Source organism: Panulirus ornatus, chromosome 46 (genome assembly GCF_036320965.1).
Source record: "Panulirus ornatus isolate Po-2019 chromosome 46, ASM3632096v1, whole genome shotgun sequence".
Taxonomy (NCBI): domain Eukaryota; kingdom Metazoa; phylum Arthropoda; class Malacostraca; order Decapoda; family Palinuridae; genus Panulirus; species Panulirus ornatus.
In genome coordinates this window covers 35,030,386-35,044,046 of record NC_092269.1, presented here as the reverse complement: position 1 = coordinate 35,044,046, position 13,661 = coordinate 35,030,386, and the positions used below count along the sequence as shown (strand labels likewise).

The 13,661-nt window shown below is 38.4% G+C and overlaps 1 protein-coding gene across 5 annotated transcripts in view; it reads left to right on the top strand.

Annotated features, from left to right (window-relative positions):
- Positions 1-534: 534 nt before the first annotated feature.
- Positions 535-13,661, top strand: part of l(2)gl (LLGL domain-containing protein l(2)gl) — a 124,377-nt gene continuing 111,250 nt past the window's right edge. For 2 of the 5 annotated variants that reach the window (XM_071689067.1, XM_071689068.1), the window contains exons 1-2: positions 535-730; positions 11,966-12,063. In XM_071689067.1, coding sequence (XP_071545168.1) covers positions 650-730; positions 11,966-12,063 — 179 coding nt within the window. In that variant the 5' untranslated portion in view covers positions 535-649. The remainder of the gene's footprint in view (positions 731-11,965; positions 12,064-13,661) is intronic. The other 3 variants (XM_071689066.1, XM_071689064.1, XM_071689065.1) reach the window with 2 other exon arrangements.

Sequence of the window (13,661 nt, the reverse complement as noted above, 5' to 3'; positions counted from 1 at the left end):
GCATGTCAAGCTGCAAAGAAAACAAAATTATAATAAGAGAGGACAAGGTCTGAGGGGTTTATTTTCAAAAGGTAATTCTCATTCACATTCGCGGAGGAACACCAACCGACGGTGACGCGTCTCGCTCAAGCTTGGCGCGTGTGACAAAAGTTGACTATCATCATCTCGACAATTTTCATGTATCGGACGGCGTCTGCAACATTTCATCTGTTTTGGTGAAATTATTAAACCGAACCGTCTTTTTGAGAAGATTGCTTAATAATTTGGATTAAACTAAGTTGTAGGATGAGGGACAAATTATTGTAAATGGGTGGGTAGGGTCGCTTCACAGGTAACTCCAATGACAGCAATAAGGTGCGAGAAACTGCCAGAAGGTAAAAGTTTATAGAGGGCTCTAGCGGCGCTAAGAATAAAAGAGCATAGTTTTCTGTTCATAAATTTATGCAAGATATTTCGATAGTTTACATATAGCAAGTTTTCAAGTGATAAGGGTTTGGATTTCCTTTGGCCAGTGTCAATGTACGATTATTATTCAAGGTATAAGTTTTTCGGCAGTGTTGTTTTGTCGGTTCTAGAGTCCATACGTGTTTGGTGCAGATTCCCGAGGCCTTGGTTGTTTATAAGATCAAGCATCTGAGTTGCCGACATAATGTTAAAATTTATGAAACATCAACAGAAAATTAGCCCGGAACGAATACAGAAGCAAAAGGAATTATTCTCATTCGAAAAGGTAAGCCAGTGTCAGTTGTTAAAAGTTTGTTTCGTCATGAGAGGCTAGCGGCGAGCCCATGTCCATGTGAGTGTCTGGGAATACCGAGGAAACCATGAATTCCAGAGTGATGACAAAGGGAGCAGTCTCATTTGATGATGGTTAAAATGTATGGAGATGCAGATGATCAGATTGATACTAATGTCATTCTGATATGTAGTCGATTAAGACGACCATGCAAAATATGATCTTATATGTCATAAGGCACTTGGTTTGTATGCTTTGTGATGTCAGAGTATTCATGTGAATTATTGAAAGAAAATGTAAAAGATGTATAATAGCTGACTTGCACTTGGATTTTATATAATCAAAGTATCGTAATGGTGTTTACGTTAGACACAAGCCATATAGTATGTAAGAAAAATGAGTTTCATACAGCCAGGCTACACCTAAGACAGATTGTTTATAGTCAGGCTCACGTAGCAGTACATTTGTGTCAAAATGTTTCCTAATGTAGCGTAGGTAACGAAAGCAGATTTCCGATACTGTCATAGACCAGCTTGTCTGTGAGGCAGTTTGCCACTTAGCCTCCAAACCTGGTGTGTGGAGTTGCTGTGAAATTGCTGATCCTTGCTGTATTGGTAACCTTAATTTAATCTAACCCCTGTATGGATATCCACTGTGGTAAAAGTTATATTCATACTTTCATACCATACTGTCAGTTGAAAGGCCAATGCCTGTGTACCTGCTTATATTTTGAAACAAAATGAATAAAATGTTTGGTGTATTGATGGTGGACTGCATGTTATGTTCACAAATCAAATCTTTATCTTTCCAGAAGTCGTCAAGTATTTGTTGAATATGTTCAGGCTAAAAGTGTTTAAAGCCTATATTGGCAATGAGTTTCATTATTTATTACCCCTCTAGCAAAGGAATACCTTCTCGCCTCAAGTTGCAGTGCTTTTTACTTAACTTATAATTATGACCTCTTGTAAATACCTTTTGTAATCCAAAAAACTCTATTCATACACACCTCCCCATGCATAATCTTTTATATATCTTTAAGGTCTCCAAGTATACTTCTGTTGTCTAAAGTGTGTAAGTTTAATATCTGAAGTTCTTCCTGATCATCTGAATATCTCAGGTTTACCTCTGGTCTTGTTGCATACTTCTGAACTCTCTCCGTATATTCCATATCTAATTTAGATTGTGTTTGACTGGATGGAATTTGCGTGTTCAAGTATGGATCTTACCACTAAGGGGCCGTAATGTACCTTACTTTTTGGTATTATTGTTGAAATGTAGTAACAGCTTTGCCATTATTTTTTATTTGCTGTATTCTTTTCCTGTGTTAGGAGAAAGTAGGTTCACTGAGTGAACAAACCTCCCAGCAAGTGAATGCAAAGGCACCATAACATTCCATTATCATAGCCCTCCACACTTTATATTTTGTAAATTGAGTATAACACTCCAAATCAGCTTCTCCTGATTTTTCTTTTTTTTTCAGTGATAAGGTGTCCAAATATGTATTTCTTCCAGTTTAGTAAATTGTTAATGTGGTGCTCCTAAACCAGAGCTTTCTTGAATTTCAAGACGCAGTATGGTAGATAATTTCCGATACACTGGTTTCAACATTGATGATTCAAATAGAATTATGTTGATATTTGTTTCCCCAGCACTGCTCTATTACTGGACTTATACTTTTCACAAGCAAAGTTTTCCTTAATATTGCGATGAATACAATTATCAGTTCTGATGAATGCAAATATGAAATCCGGCTGGAGTTCTTAATTCTTACCAATCTCAACCTCAAAGTCGAGGGAGTATTGTGGGTTTCAACTATAGCTTTTAACTAACCCTCCACTCAAAGGATTTACTTCCTTCCTCTTCCAATCTTTGACCATCTTAGTAAAGATTCCATATAAGAAAGAAGTTCATCCATGTTATTAAAAAGAGCATTCGATACTTATAGTAATAAAAAGGATGTAAGGAAAGTAAACATTGTCGGCATGATGCCATTTGATATATTGGTGCCAAAAGCCAAATTCATCAGAAGAATTACCTCATTGATGTTGATTTTACTGAGTAAAGCAAAAGTCATTATCCACCAATATCTGGAAATGCAGGGAAAGAGTTGAATTTAAACAGTCAGATCAATCAGTATGACCTAATTCCTAGCTTTAGAGACTCCTACTGGTTGCCTGACTCTCATTTTCAATTACAGTTATGAGATCCTAAATTATTGATGAGAATAGCAAATGAATCCAGTGATATTATGGCGGAAGAAAAGTAGATTATCATGTTATGGTGACGCTCTTGTGCCTGTACATCAGGTCCAGTAATATAGATTAGGTACATGGTGTTGAAACCTTTATATGTATGACACTATATTCATCTTCATCCAAGATTATATCTCATGCTTACTTCATGTTGTCGTCAGTTTGGGATAAGTCCAAGCTGTTGTGTTGTTTGTTTTCCAAACTTGGAGGTGGTGGCCAACAGGCCCACGTAACCATCACAACCTGGCTGGTTTGGTATATGTTTTGAATACTTTACTTATCCTGGGCCTTACGGATTTATTCACTTAACACACGTGTATTTCTAGTGACTTTGCTTAATAAAATGAACTGTCATTGGCTCCGGATATTTAAGATATTCAAGATGTTTTCTTGTCTTCTCATTGCTCCTTTTGATTTCATTGATGATATTTTAGTCTTCCATGTCTGTTGTCCTAGAACGAACTATAATTAAGAGTACCATGCCTTCCAGGGCTTTCTAAATGTAGGTTACATTTGTGCTTCTGAGCTCATTAATTTCTGCCATTCACATCATACAGAGGATCCAAATCTAACCAAAAAGTATTTGATATAATATAGGTGAACAGTAGAAGATAGATGACATAATTCTAAATTATCCTATATTGCAGATACTGGTAGCTTTTGTATGTTCCAATTAGTTTTGTATTATTCCTCCCCAGATTTTCCCTGGCCACATCCTTCCTGACAAATGAGTTGTCTATTTTATGAGAAAGGAAAAAATTATCTCGTTCGTTGATTACTTTCAACAGTAAAACCCATCATATAAAAAACTGAATCCACAGTTGTTAAGGTGGTGGCACAAAACTACAATTTTACCCTAGGATGTGTATGAGATATAAATTTTATCTGAAATATCACTGATTATTTTTTAAGCTTCAAATCTGAGGTGTGCTTCTCTTAAATAGCCTCTTATTGTTAAGACATGAGTACTGTAAATGGCAGGTTGAATATAAAAGATTGTTATAAGATTGACCAACAAATGCTGTTATTGTATGTATGTATCTTTTAGTAATTATTTTCTCGTGTCAGCATAATATTGAACTTCCCATCTTTTTCTGCTGAAGAAGTTTTTCTCTAGTAATCAAAAATTGAAAAAATATAAACGATACGAAGATGAATGAAATTTGTCATGCTAAAAGTCAAATGTGAAACCCCTCTCATTTCATTTTGTTTTGCTTATGTTCCTTTTAAGTATAAATCACGATCCAGCTGAAGCACACTCATACAAATTATAGTAGAATAAATCTTGAACTGGTCTCCTTGTTGCTCGTATTTAGTTGCCTTGTGCAACTTTTCCTGTGAAAAACTAATGGACAAATGTATGACATGAACTACTGCATTTTTGCTGGAAAATGAGGTACAGTTTAGCTGGAGTTGTATTGAGAGACCTGTTTCTCATTTTTATTTTTTTGTCTGTCCAGTGTTCTTGGGCTGTAAATTAAAATCTGGAGAACGTATTCTTCTTGAGATTATTGCAGGGTGTTACTAATGAGTTTGTTTTCTGTTTATTGGATTAATAACTATTTTCATTAATATTTTGTAGTTTTATTGTGTTGTAGACCCAGTTGATTCATGGACAAGGGCTGCTTTGGGTTCTTTGTTTTGAAAATTGTGGTCGTGCTCTCACTTACTGCTTATTACTCCCCATGAAGATTGGTGCTGGGAGTTCGTTGTTAAGGTTTCTTAAGGTAAAGCTTGATTTTCCAAGTATTCCCTTGGAGATAGTTATTCAACCATGTGACTTTTACTTTTTTCAGTCACGTCACAAGTATAAATGTTTCTTACTACAATTAGTGCAATGACTTTTATATCCTGTAAGATGTTAAATGAAAGGAATTAATTACCATGTATTTTTTTACACACAATATCCTTAGAATGTTTCTGTATGAGGAACATGGATGCCAACTGATTAGAGTTTATCTTCAGCATTTTATGATAAAATCAAATTTAGAATCAAGTGAAACTAAATATTTTTGGTTTTCCTTTTTGTTGTGATTACATAACCCCTACATTTTGATTTTGCTTCAGAATCCTTTTTATTTTTTGGTTAAATGAATAAGATAAAAGAACATAACCTAGACTAGTGATATATAACCTTGATCGTATGATCACGAATGTTTTCCTCGATATTACAAAATTTATTTACTTTCTGTCTTGATTTAGTCTTTGAAAATCATGGAAAGGATGGATGTCAGTCTGCATGTAAAGACTGAATATATCACTTGTTAAGACAGGCATAGAGGACTTAAGGATATTACTGCTAACATTGAAGGGTTCAGTTAGTTCACTGAGAAAAGAATTAAACATCTCTGTCCTAGAATTTCATATTATGTTGCCTACTGCTAGAAACAGTATGGACTGTTGGGAAAATTACAGGATCTGCCCATGTGAGATTTTTACATCCTTGGATGTGAGAAAGTTTTTACCACTGTTCCCAAGGAAACCACAATTTAAATCATCTTTGAGAATGTCTTTAACCACCCTACTAGATTGCCCCCCCCCCCCCCCCCCCCCCACACACACACACACACACACACACACACACACAGATATAACATCTGAGAAGGACTGCTTCAAATCTTCGCTAAATAGGCCCATTTTCTAGCCCTGTAGTCCTGACAGACTTATTTTATCAAGCTGAAAAGGATGGAAGTTGTGGCCTCCTTGGGAACCTGTGCCAACTTCTGCATGTACCTTCTAGAAAACAGAGTTCTACTTGATCAGATGAGATCAAAGCTTATATTGGTCGAATACACATTGTATGTAGTATTACAAGCCAAAAGACCTGGGAAAGTTGTCAGAATATGGGCTGTTAATCCCCATATGAGTACAAACTTAGTGTCAGCAGAGCTTAAGAAACTTGATCTTGTGAACCTCCATCATGAAATCAAAAGATAAACAAGTCCCAGTAAACAGTGTATTCCTAATTTAATTTGATTTGAAATAAGCTTTTTTTGTATGAAGGATGACAAGGGTTGGATCGGCGGAGACCTGCTTTTGCTAGCGCATTGAAGTCAAGACTTTCTTTTACTGTGTGTGTGTTGGACAACTCATTCGTCATATTTCTAACTAGGTAGGAAGAGGGTGAAGAATATAGTTGAATTGAATCAACAGTCGTAAACATCAGCATAAAGGATGATGTAAAAGCAGATTATATGAGAGATATTGTATGAAGCAGTGAAAATGTAGACTACTTATATACAAACCTGGATATGTTTTCAAAAAACTGAGGAAGGGAGAGGGAGGGTGGGAGAAGAGAGGTTGAGGTGTGGTAGGTAGGTAGGTGGTGAACCGTCGAGATACTAGTCAAACCAGTTGCTTTCAAGTTCGAACCCAGGTTATACCTTTATTTCTGAGTGTTTATTTTTTTTTTTCTAGCTCCACAGTTTTTTTGTTTCAGGTATAATGTTTGAATAATGAGATGACATACGAGTTTTCATGTTATATTTATCCAAACGGCTGTAGAGTGAGCGATGTCGCTTTCATTATTTTGAATATTCCGGAGTTACTGAAAAAGACGTCATGACTTTTTATGACTAAGTGAATGAATGTCAAGACGTTAGAAGGCGTATGGTAATATATAGGTCTTCGCTGTGTTGCTTCCCGATGTCTATAATAACCTTGATGCACATCGAGTTTACATACCAGGAACTTAAAAGTTCGTTGTCAATCGCAGAGCCGGTTTGTTTGCATGTTTATTTTTTTAAGGTATGCATGATTTTGCAGATATACAGTTGTCACCGTATGTCAGCTGGAGTTTGAACGTTGTTTGGTGTAGAATAGGATAGAATGGCAGTGACTTTATCCGTCATCACCGTTGACCTTTCTGCTCATCTCTTCGGTTTTAGTTGGCATTTATTCACTGGCTAAGATACAACAAATACCAATCTTCAGACCACACACAATATATATATATATATATATATATATATATATATATATATATATATATATATATTATATTATATTATATCTTGATTAAAAGGTTGTCTTGTGAATCTCGTATTTTGTTTACAGTGACCGAAGATCGTGTTTGGTCGCATAACATGGTGAAAACAGCTTCGTTTGTGAAGTGGAAAGCTCCCCGTATTTATTAAAGCCTATTGCTTTGTCTGGCAGATTGCTATGCGTTTTAGTTAGCAAATGTACTTGCTTTAGTCAGAAGATTGAATTTCCTTTTCTTTGGATGAGTTATGTAGACTGTAATACCTTCCTGTTTTCATGTGACGTACCATATACATTTACACTTGGATGTCTATAGTAACGAACAAGAGCCATGATGTGCCCTTTACACACCAAACAACAGACTGCAACCAGTAACTCATGTCATTGTTTAAGGTATGCGAGGGAGCGTCCCAGCCCAGTTTACTGGTATCGGTATTTGAAACTTGCACTCTCATGTTAGTCATGGCACTGGCACAGGAAATATCTTTTCTCCTCTGCTTTAGTTAATGTGTTTATGTAGAGTGTTACGGTTATGTGTATGCGACTTGGACAACAGTCTTTATAACATACACCGTCGCATGGTACGTAGTGGTTATGTGACTACAGTTGAATTATGAGAAAAATAGAATGGTAGCGTAATGGAATGGTTAAACTGGTAACAGGATGCAGATGCCTAAAAAGTAGTTTTAATGGCGATATGAATATGTTAGATATTGACTTTGAGATGATGTTCGCTATTGGCCGACATTCTAGTATCCTAATAACTTTTAAGTTAATTTTTTAAGGAGTGGAATAGTCGAATGATGTACTGTCATTCATAGATGAAAGTGTGCAAGAGATTATTACAGGCTGACACTGCTAGCCAGTTTCTAGTCATCTCAGGGTAACGTAACCTAAAACTGTGTTTATTACATTACCAATCATTCTTGCACGGCAGTGTCACAGACGCTGATGCACCTTTGTACTGTTACAAGGAGACTTTGTCCCGTGTCAGCAGTACGATTAGTGGCAAAATTTAGTTCATTGGACCTTCTCTGTACTTGAACTTGGACCATTTCCTCAGAGTTATATTAATAAGTTATTGAGAAAGTCTTTCAGTCCAGGATAATCGCACACAGCATCTTCGCAGTGCAGTCTGTTAAACATTGATACTGTGAAATGCAGTGTATTCCACCGTCATCTACCTGCAGAGGTAGAATGTGATTTACTTATCCTGAGAAGCAAGGTTGACCCTTCCTTTATAGACCATGTGTTAGTGTAATGTGGTTTGCATACCTAGCCAGACAAGCTGGTACCTTTCCATATGACCAGTTTTCCACTTTACAGTGTATGTGGAACTCTACGGTACTTAGAATAAATGTGGATATACACGGGTTCGTACACATACCAGAAACCAGAATTTCAGTGGGTGTTGATGTTAGCTTTGTTGTTCGTGTATAACGACATGTTCTATGTGCTTTTAATAGTTCAGTAAAAGTACTGTGCATTTAGATTATGATTCATGTTTTCTGTTATGTATGTATAAGATTTGGATTAGAAAATTGAAGCTACACTGAACGCTGTCGTGAATGGGAAAAGACAAAGCATAAAGTGATAGGTGGATAAAAAAAAAGCTTGTATAAATCAGGATGGGTAAAGATAAAATTAGTAGATATAGGGAGCTTACGTAGTAAATTTAGAATGAGCAGGCTGGCTAGAGTAAAGGTAGATGTAAAAGGGGTTTGTGAAGAAAAAATATGAGCCTTTTAGGATAGTATGGGTATGTAGGACGTATGGCAGATGGTAAATTAAAACAAGCTAGTACAGTGGAAGAGGTAGACAGCAGAAGAGAAAATTCTCTGTGGAAAGAAATATTAGATGATGCAAGAGGAGGAAGTTATGTTTTATAGACAGTGCATCTAGTTTTATAGGTAGAATATGGAAATGATTTTTTTTTTTTTTTTGTCATTCTCGAGTGCTGCATATTATAAAGTTGTTAGACGAAATTGTGGAAGGAATAGAATTTCGGGAAAGATTGTAAGCATTCATTTTACTGGTATGCACGTATCCAAGTGCCGAGTGCCTGAAGCCATTTGGCAAATGTCCCAGTTATATTCAAAGAATTCGACTCTGGATTAGGGATGAAGGTTATGTTGTCTTGATTTTCCCGACGAGTTATTTTACAGATTTTTATGTGGTCCTACGCAAGGGGGAAGGAAATTTTTATTTCAAGAGAAAAAATTATCATGGTTTTTTTTGTGTGGAGAGAGAGTGCGAGGATTGCGCTGTTAACAGGCTTGATATGTAGCTGTTAACAAGAGCTAGATTACTTGTTAACCGATATGGGTGTTGGTATGCAGTATTAGGGTCCATTACATAATAGCGATGGGGGAATTTTTCGACCTGAGTACCCTGTCATTCATGTTCGCTATGATTACAGTCGGTCTTGTTCCGCCTTGGCTGCATTGTGAGTTTTTCCTTAATAAGCCATGGCCATCGTCGGTCGTGATTTTCCTCTGACGAATTGTTTTGCAAAGATTTTTATGTGATCGTTCGCATGGAGGGAGGACGTTTTTTTTATTTCGTCGCAGAGAAAAGTATTACATAGTATTGTGTGCGGACAGAGGGTGCAAGGACGGACTGGCAAGAGGCTTGACTTGTAGCCGGTAACAAGAATTGAATTACTTATTAAGCTAAGTGAGTAGTGATGTGCGTTAATAGGGTCCATGTCATGATGGCGCTGGGGTATGCTTGGTACCATGTCAGTCATGATTCACTTTGATAACACTCTGGAGTGTCCCGCCTTGGCAGTATAGTAGAGTTTTTCCGTATTCGGCTACTTCTTCGGTCGTGTTCTACTTTGGGAAGGGCAAGCTGCTGGAATATCGGAAAAATGTAGGGCGATTCCATTTTCGGGATGGATATATGTGTTGTAAAAGTTTCTTCTTTTTATCATCGCAGTACAAAACGCCTGTTGAATGTCGTGTTGTCAGGCGTACACGTAATTGTCACCGGTAGTAATTGGAACTAATAAAAAGGGTGTCTCCATTAATAGGGTTTTATATATTATTTGAGTGAAATTTTGTGGTTCCTGGTTTCTGTTCTTGTAATTTTCTTACATTAAGATCTCCATGACTTGCTTTCTTGTGCTCTGGAAAATCGTTTCCTGCGTTGATTTTTTTTTCCCCATGGAGGCTCCAGTCACGGACAAAAGTCCACGTCGTAGCTACGCGTTATTGGAAATATGAAAAGGGGTGAAGAATGTTGAGAAGAGGAAGAATAAAGTGAGAAATTGCTTACCATAGGCATATCGTTCGTTCATGAGCAAGCAGGATTAAAAGCAGACCGCCGGTGTGAATGTCTTGAAGGCGCTGGCAATGTGAATACTGTCATGTCTCACGCGTTTCACCTGAAGTGAAAGCATCGAGATGCAGGTCACGTCAAAGCAGCACTGGTTGGGGGTGAGGGGATTATTGCACTAGGTTCTCTACCGTAAATTGATAAGCTCTTGTCCGTGACCGTAGGTTCAACCGAAAATATTTGGTATTCTACAAGTATACCGAGTGCAACGTATTTCGTCTGTTTTTCTGAGAATCACACATGTGTTGCATTTCCGTCGACCGATTGCCCTCTTTTCTAGTTGTAAGATTGACGGTCGTTCTAATTCTGGCATAGACTATCGTCTTTCAATTATCCATTTCACGTAGGATCACGGCCATCTAAGAACTGCTGTGAGCAGTCAGGCAAAGCTGCATACAAACATATGATTATTTTGCGTGAGCACTCATGCCTGGTGTTTTATAGTAATAAAGCGAATCTCCCTCAAGCTTTACATTATATATATATATATATATATATATATATATATATATATATATGAACAAAGCTGAAGAACTTGGTGCTCAAGGAGGTCAAGAGCATGGATACAACACTTCGTCATGCGCGTGAGCGTGGGTATATGCGACGTGCTTCCCACTTGTGAAGCTTATTCATCCTACACTGCAGCTGTCATGACAGGAAAGAACCTTTTTGAACATTTAGAGGAAAGAGGTTGTAACATTTAAACTCACTGGTTGTGTACAAGTTACTTTAATTAAATGTGTTTAAGCAGTACATGTTTATTCTGACTTTGTGGTCCCACGTGCGTGCTGCTACGATGGCGAACAAAAACGGATTGAATGTCAAAACCTTCCTCCCGGCTCCCCTACACGAGAGGGCGAGGACAGAAGTATGAATTATTGTAATAAAATAAACATGTTACGAGGGGAGTGGTCAGACAGGCTTATAATGTGTGCAGCACCATAGTGCACCCTCCACCGGAAATTTTTCCCGGGAAAGTTTCAGAGAATGTAATTAGAGGAGTTTTACAGGAAATACTGACGATGATGCTTCTTTTTTTTGTAACGCAGCTCGAAGGCTTTTACATGTGATGTACTCTTTGCAGGTTAAAGATATGTTCATGTAGGCTAGTTATGTGTCTGCGAAAGTAATTTACCTATTTATAAAGGATGAAGAGGGGGGGTTATCCACTCGTGAGCCCTTGATATGTCTGACGAGATTTTATTAGGGTGTAACGCTTACCTCAGGAAATTTAGAGATAATGAGAGTCGTGTGAGTTGCATGTTGTCGAGTGATGTGTGTAGGATTGTATATTTTTTCTTTCCTTTTTTTCTTGAATGCCAACATTCCACGTGCATATATAAAGTAGAAAGAAAAGACTGAGTGAAAGGGAACTTGACAGTCACTGTAGAAATGGCACTGTGCCACCGTCACTAACATTACCGGTACCCAGCTGGTTACTATATTTTCCAGTAATTGCCTGCCACCTACTAACTGTCCTTGGCTTGCTGTATTTGTCAGCATTCTTACTTGGTTTAGCGTACACAACCGTCAGAGAAAATTACTATTATTATTGTTGTATTAATTTCCCTAGGATGGCTACAACAGTGAATGAATATTCTAGGAAACCACTGTTCCGGCTGTTCATTAACTAGTCCCTTTCTCTCCGCAACAGGCGTGCTACCATGGGTTCCCGGCCAAGCCGTCCGCCCTGGCGTGGGATCCCCTGCTGCGGCTCCTAGCCATCGCCACCAAGAACGGCCAAATCAGGATGTATCCTTTCCTGCCCCGCCGGGGTTGCTGGGGGAGGGTTGGGGAGATGATGGGGTTGGTGTAGGACTGGTGCCAAGTCCTGTGCACGACCGTTATTGCGTCATGCTCTGTCCAGTCCTGTTCCTTCATGTTTCTTTTATCTTCTTCAGTCCTTCATTTTAATTCATTTTCCTTCTTGAATGAATTGATGTTATCGATGCTATCAATGTGCTTTATTTTTCATATTTCATGTTTATAGGTGATTGATGTAATTATATGTATACACAGTTGTAAGAATATAAGTTGGTTTTCAGGTACATGCTCAAACATTGATTATTGATCAGAATAAGATTTTTGGAAGATTTTTACATAATGCAAACCTAAGGTGATGGAAGTTGGTGCCATTTGTGCTTCTGAGACAGGATTATCGTGTGTGGGTTGTGGTTCCATCTCTGTGACATTGAAGGTATGACTGGTAAAAAATAAGTTGAAAATGTTGCTTGGATGCCTGTGTTCATTTGCTGCCGAGAGTCCCTCTCATAAAGTAAGTGTTGGGAAGACTTACCTGTTATCTGCTGAGTGTATGTTGTGGACATTCGTAATTATCATAACGTATATGCTCTAGATGGGGGTAACACGCTGGCCTCCTCCTCTAAGGGGGTACCACTCTATTACTCGGTCGTAGATTCGTCGTAGTTACGTAACCGGCATAGGTAATTTTACTCCATATTACTTGAGTCAGAACTATCACTTTTCATAATAAACCTAAGATTATTCATTTTTGAAGGTTATTACGGTAAAGTGCACGTAATTGGGGAGTACTTAGGGGTAACTATGTATGGCTGGAAGGGATTCTTATTTGACTAGACATTGTGATTGTTCAACTCCCTCTTCCATCTTGTATCCCCTTCCTTATTTCGCTCGTTTTCCGGAGATGTCATGCGCTCCTAATGCCCATGTCACACTACCTTAGCCATTTCACCGCAAAATGTTCAGTCGAAGAATTGCAGAGGTAGTGTAACATGGGCATTAAGAGCGCTTGGCTTCCTGGAAAGACGAGCGAAATGAGGAGGGGAATTCAAGATGAAAGAGGGAGTTGAAAGTTGAGGGGTTGAATATAGTGCTTGAGATGTGGATGATAGGACATGTGGAGAAAATAGGCTGGGGGAATAGGGTATAACTCGTGGGGAAGGGCTGGGATTGTCAGCCTGCCAGGACAGCACATGGTCCCTCCCTGTGGGTGACGTATGGCGACCCAGCAGCAAAACAGCTGATCCCTGTCGCTGAAACCCGACACCTGGGAATTTTAATACCGGGGTAGGGGGGCGGGATTGCTGGGGGAAGAATGGGGTGGAGAGGGGAGAACAGTATAGTGCAAGAATGAGGAGGAAAGAAGGGAGGAAATAAAGTAAGTTGATAGGTTGGTGTAGCACGACCTGTCTACCGCTGACTCCCAGGAACTATTGCTGCTGTTGCTGTGTGGTTGCCATGCTGTCTGTCACCCTTTACATAAGTAATTCCTGATTTACTTATTTTTTTTTCGTATTTCTTGATTCATGTGCATCATGTCGCGGGTTGGCACAGAAGACAATGCTTAGGGCTGTAGCGTGTGTCGGAGG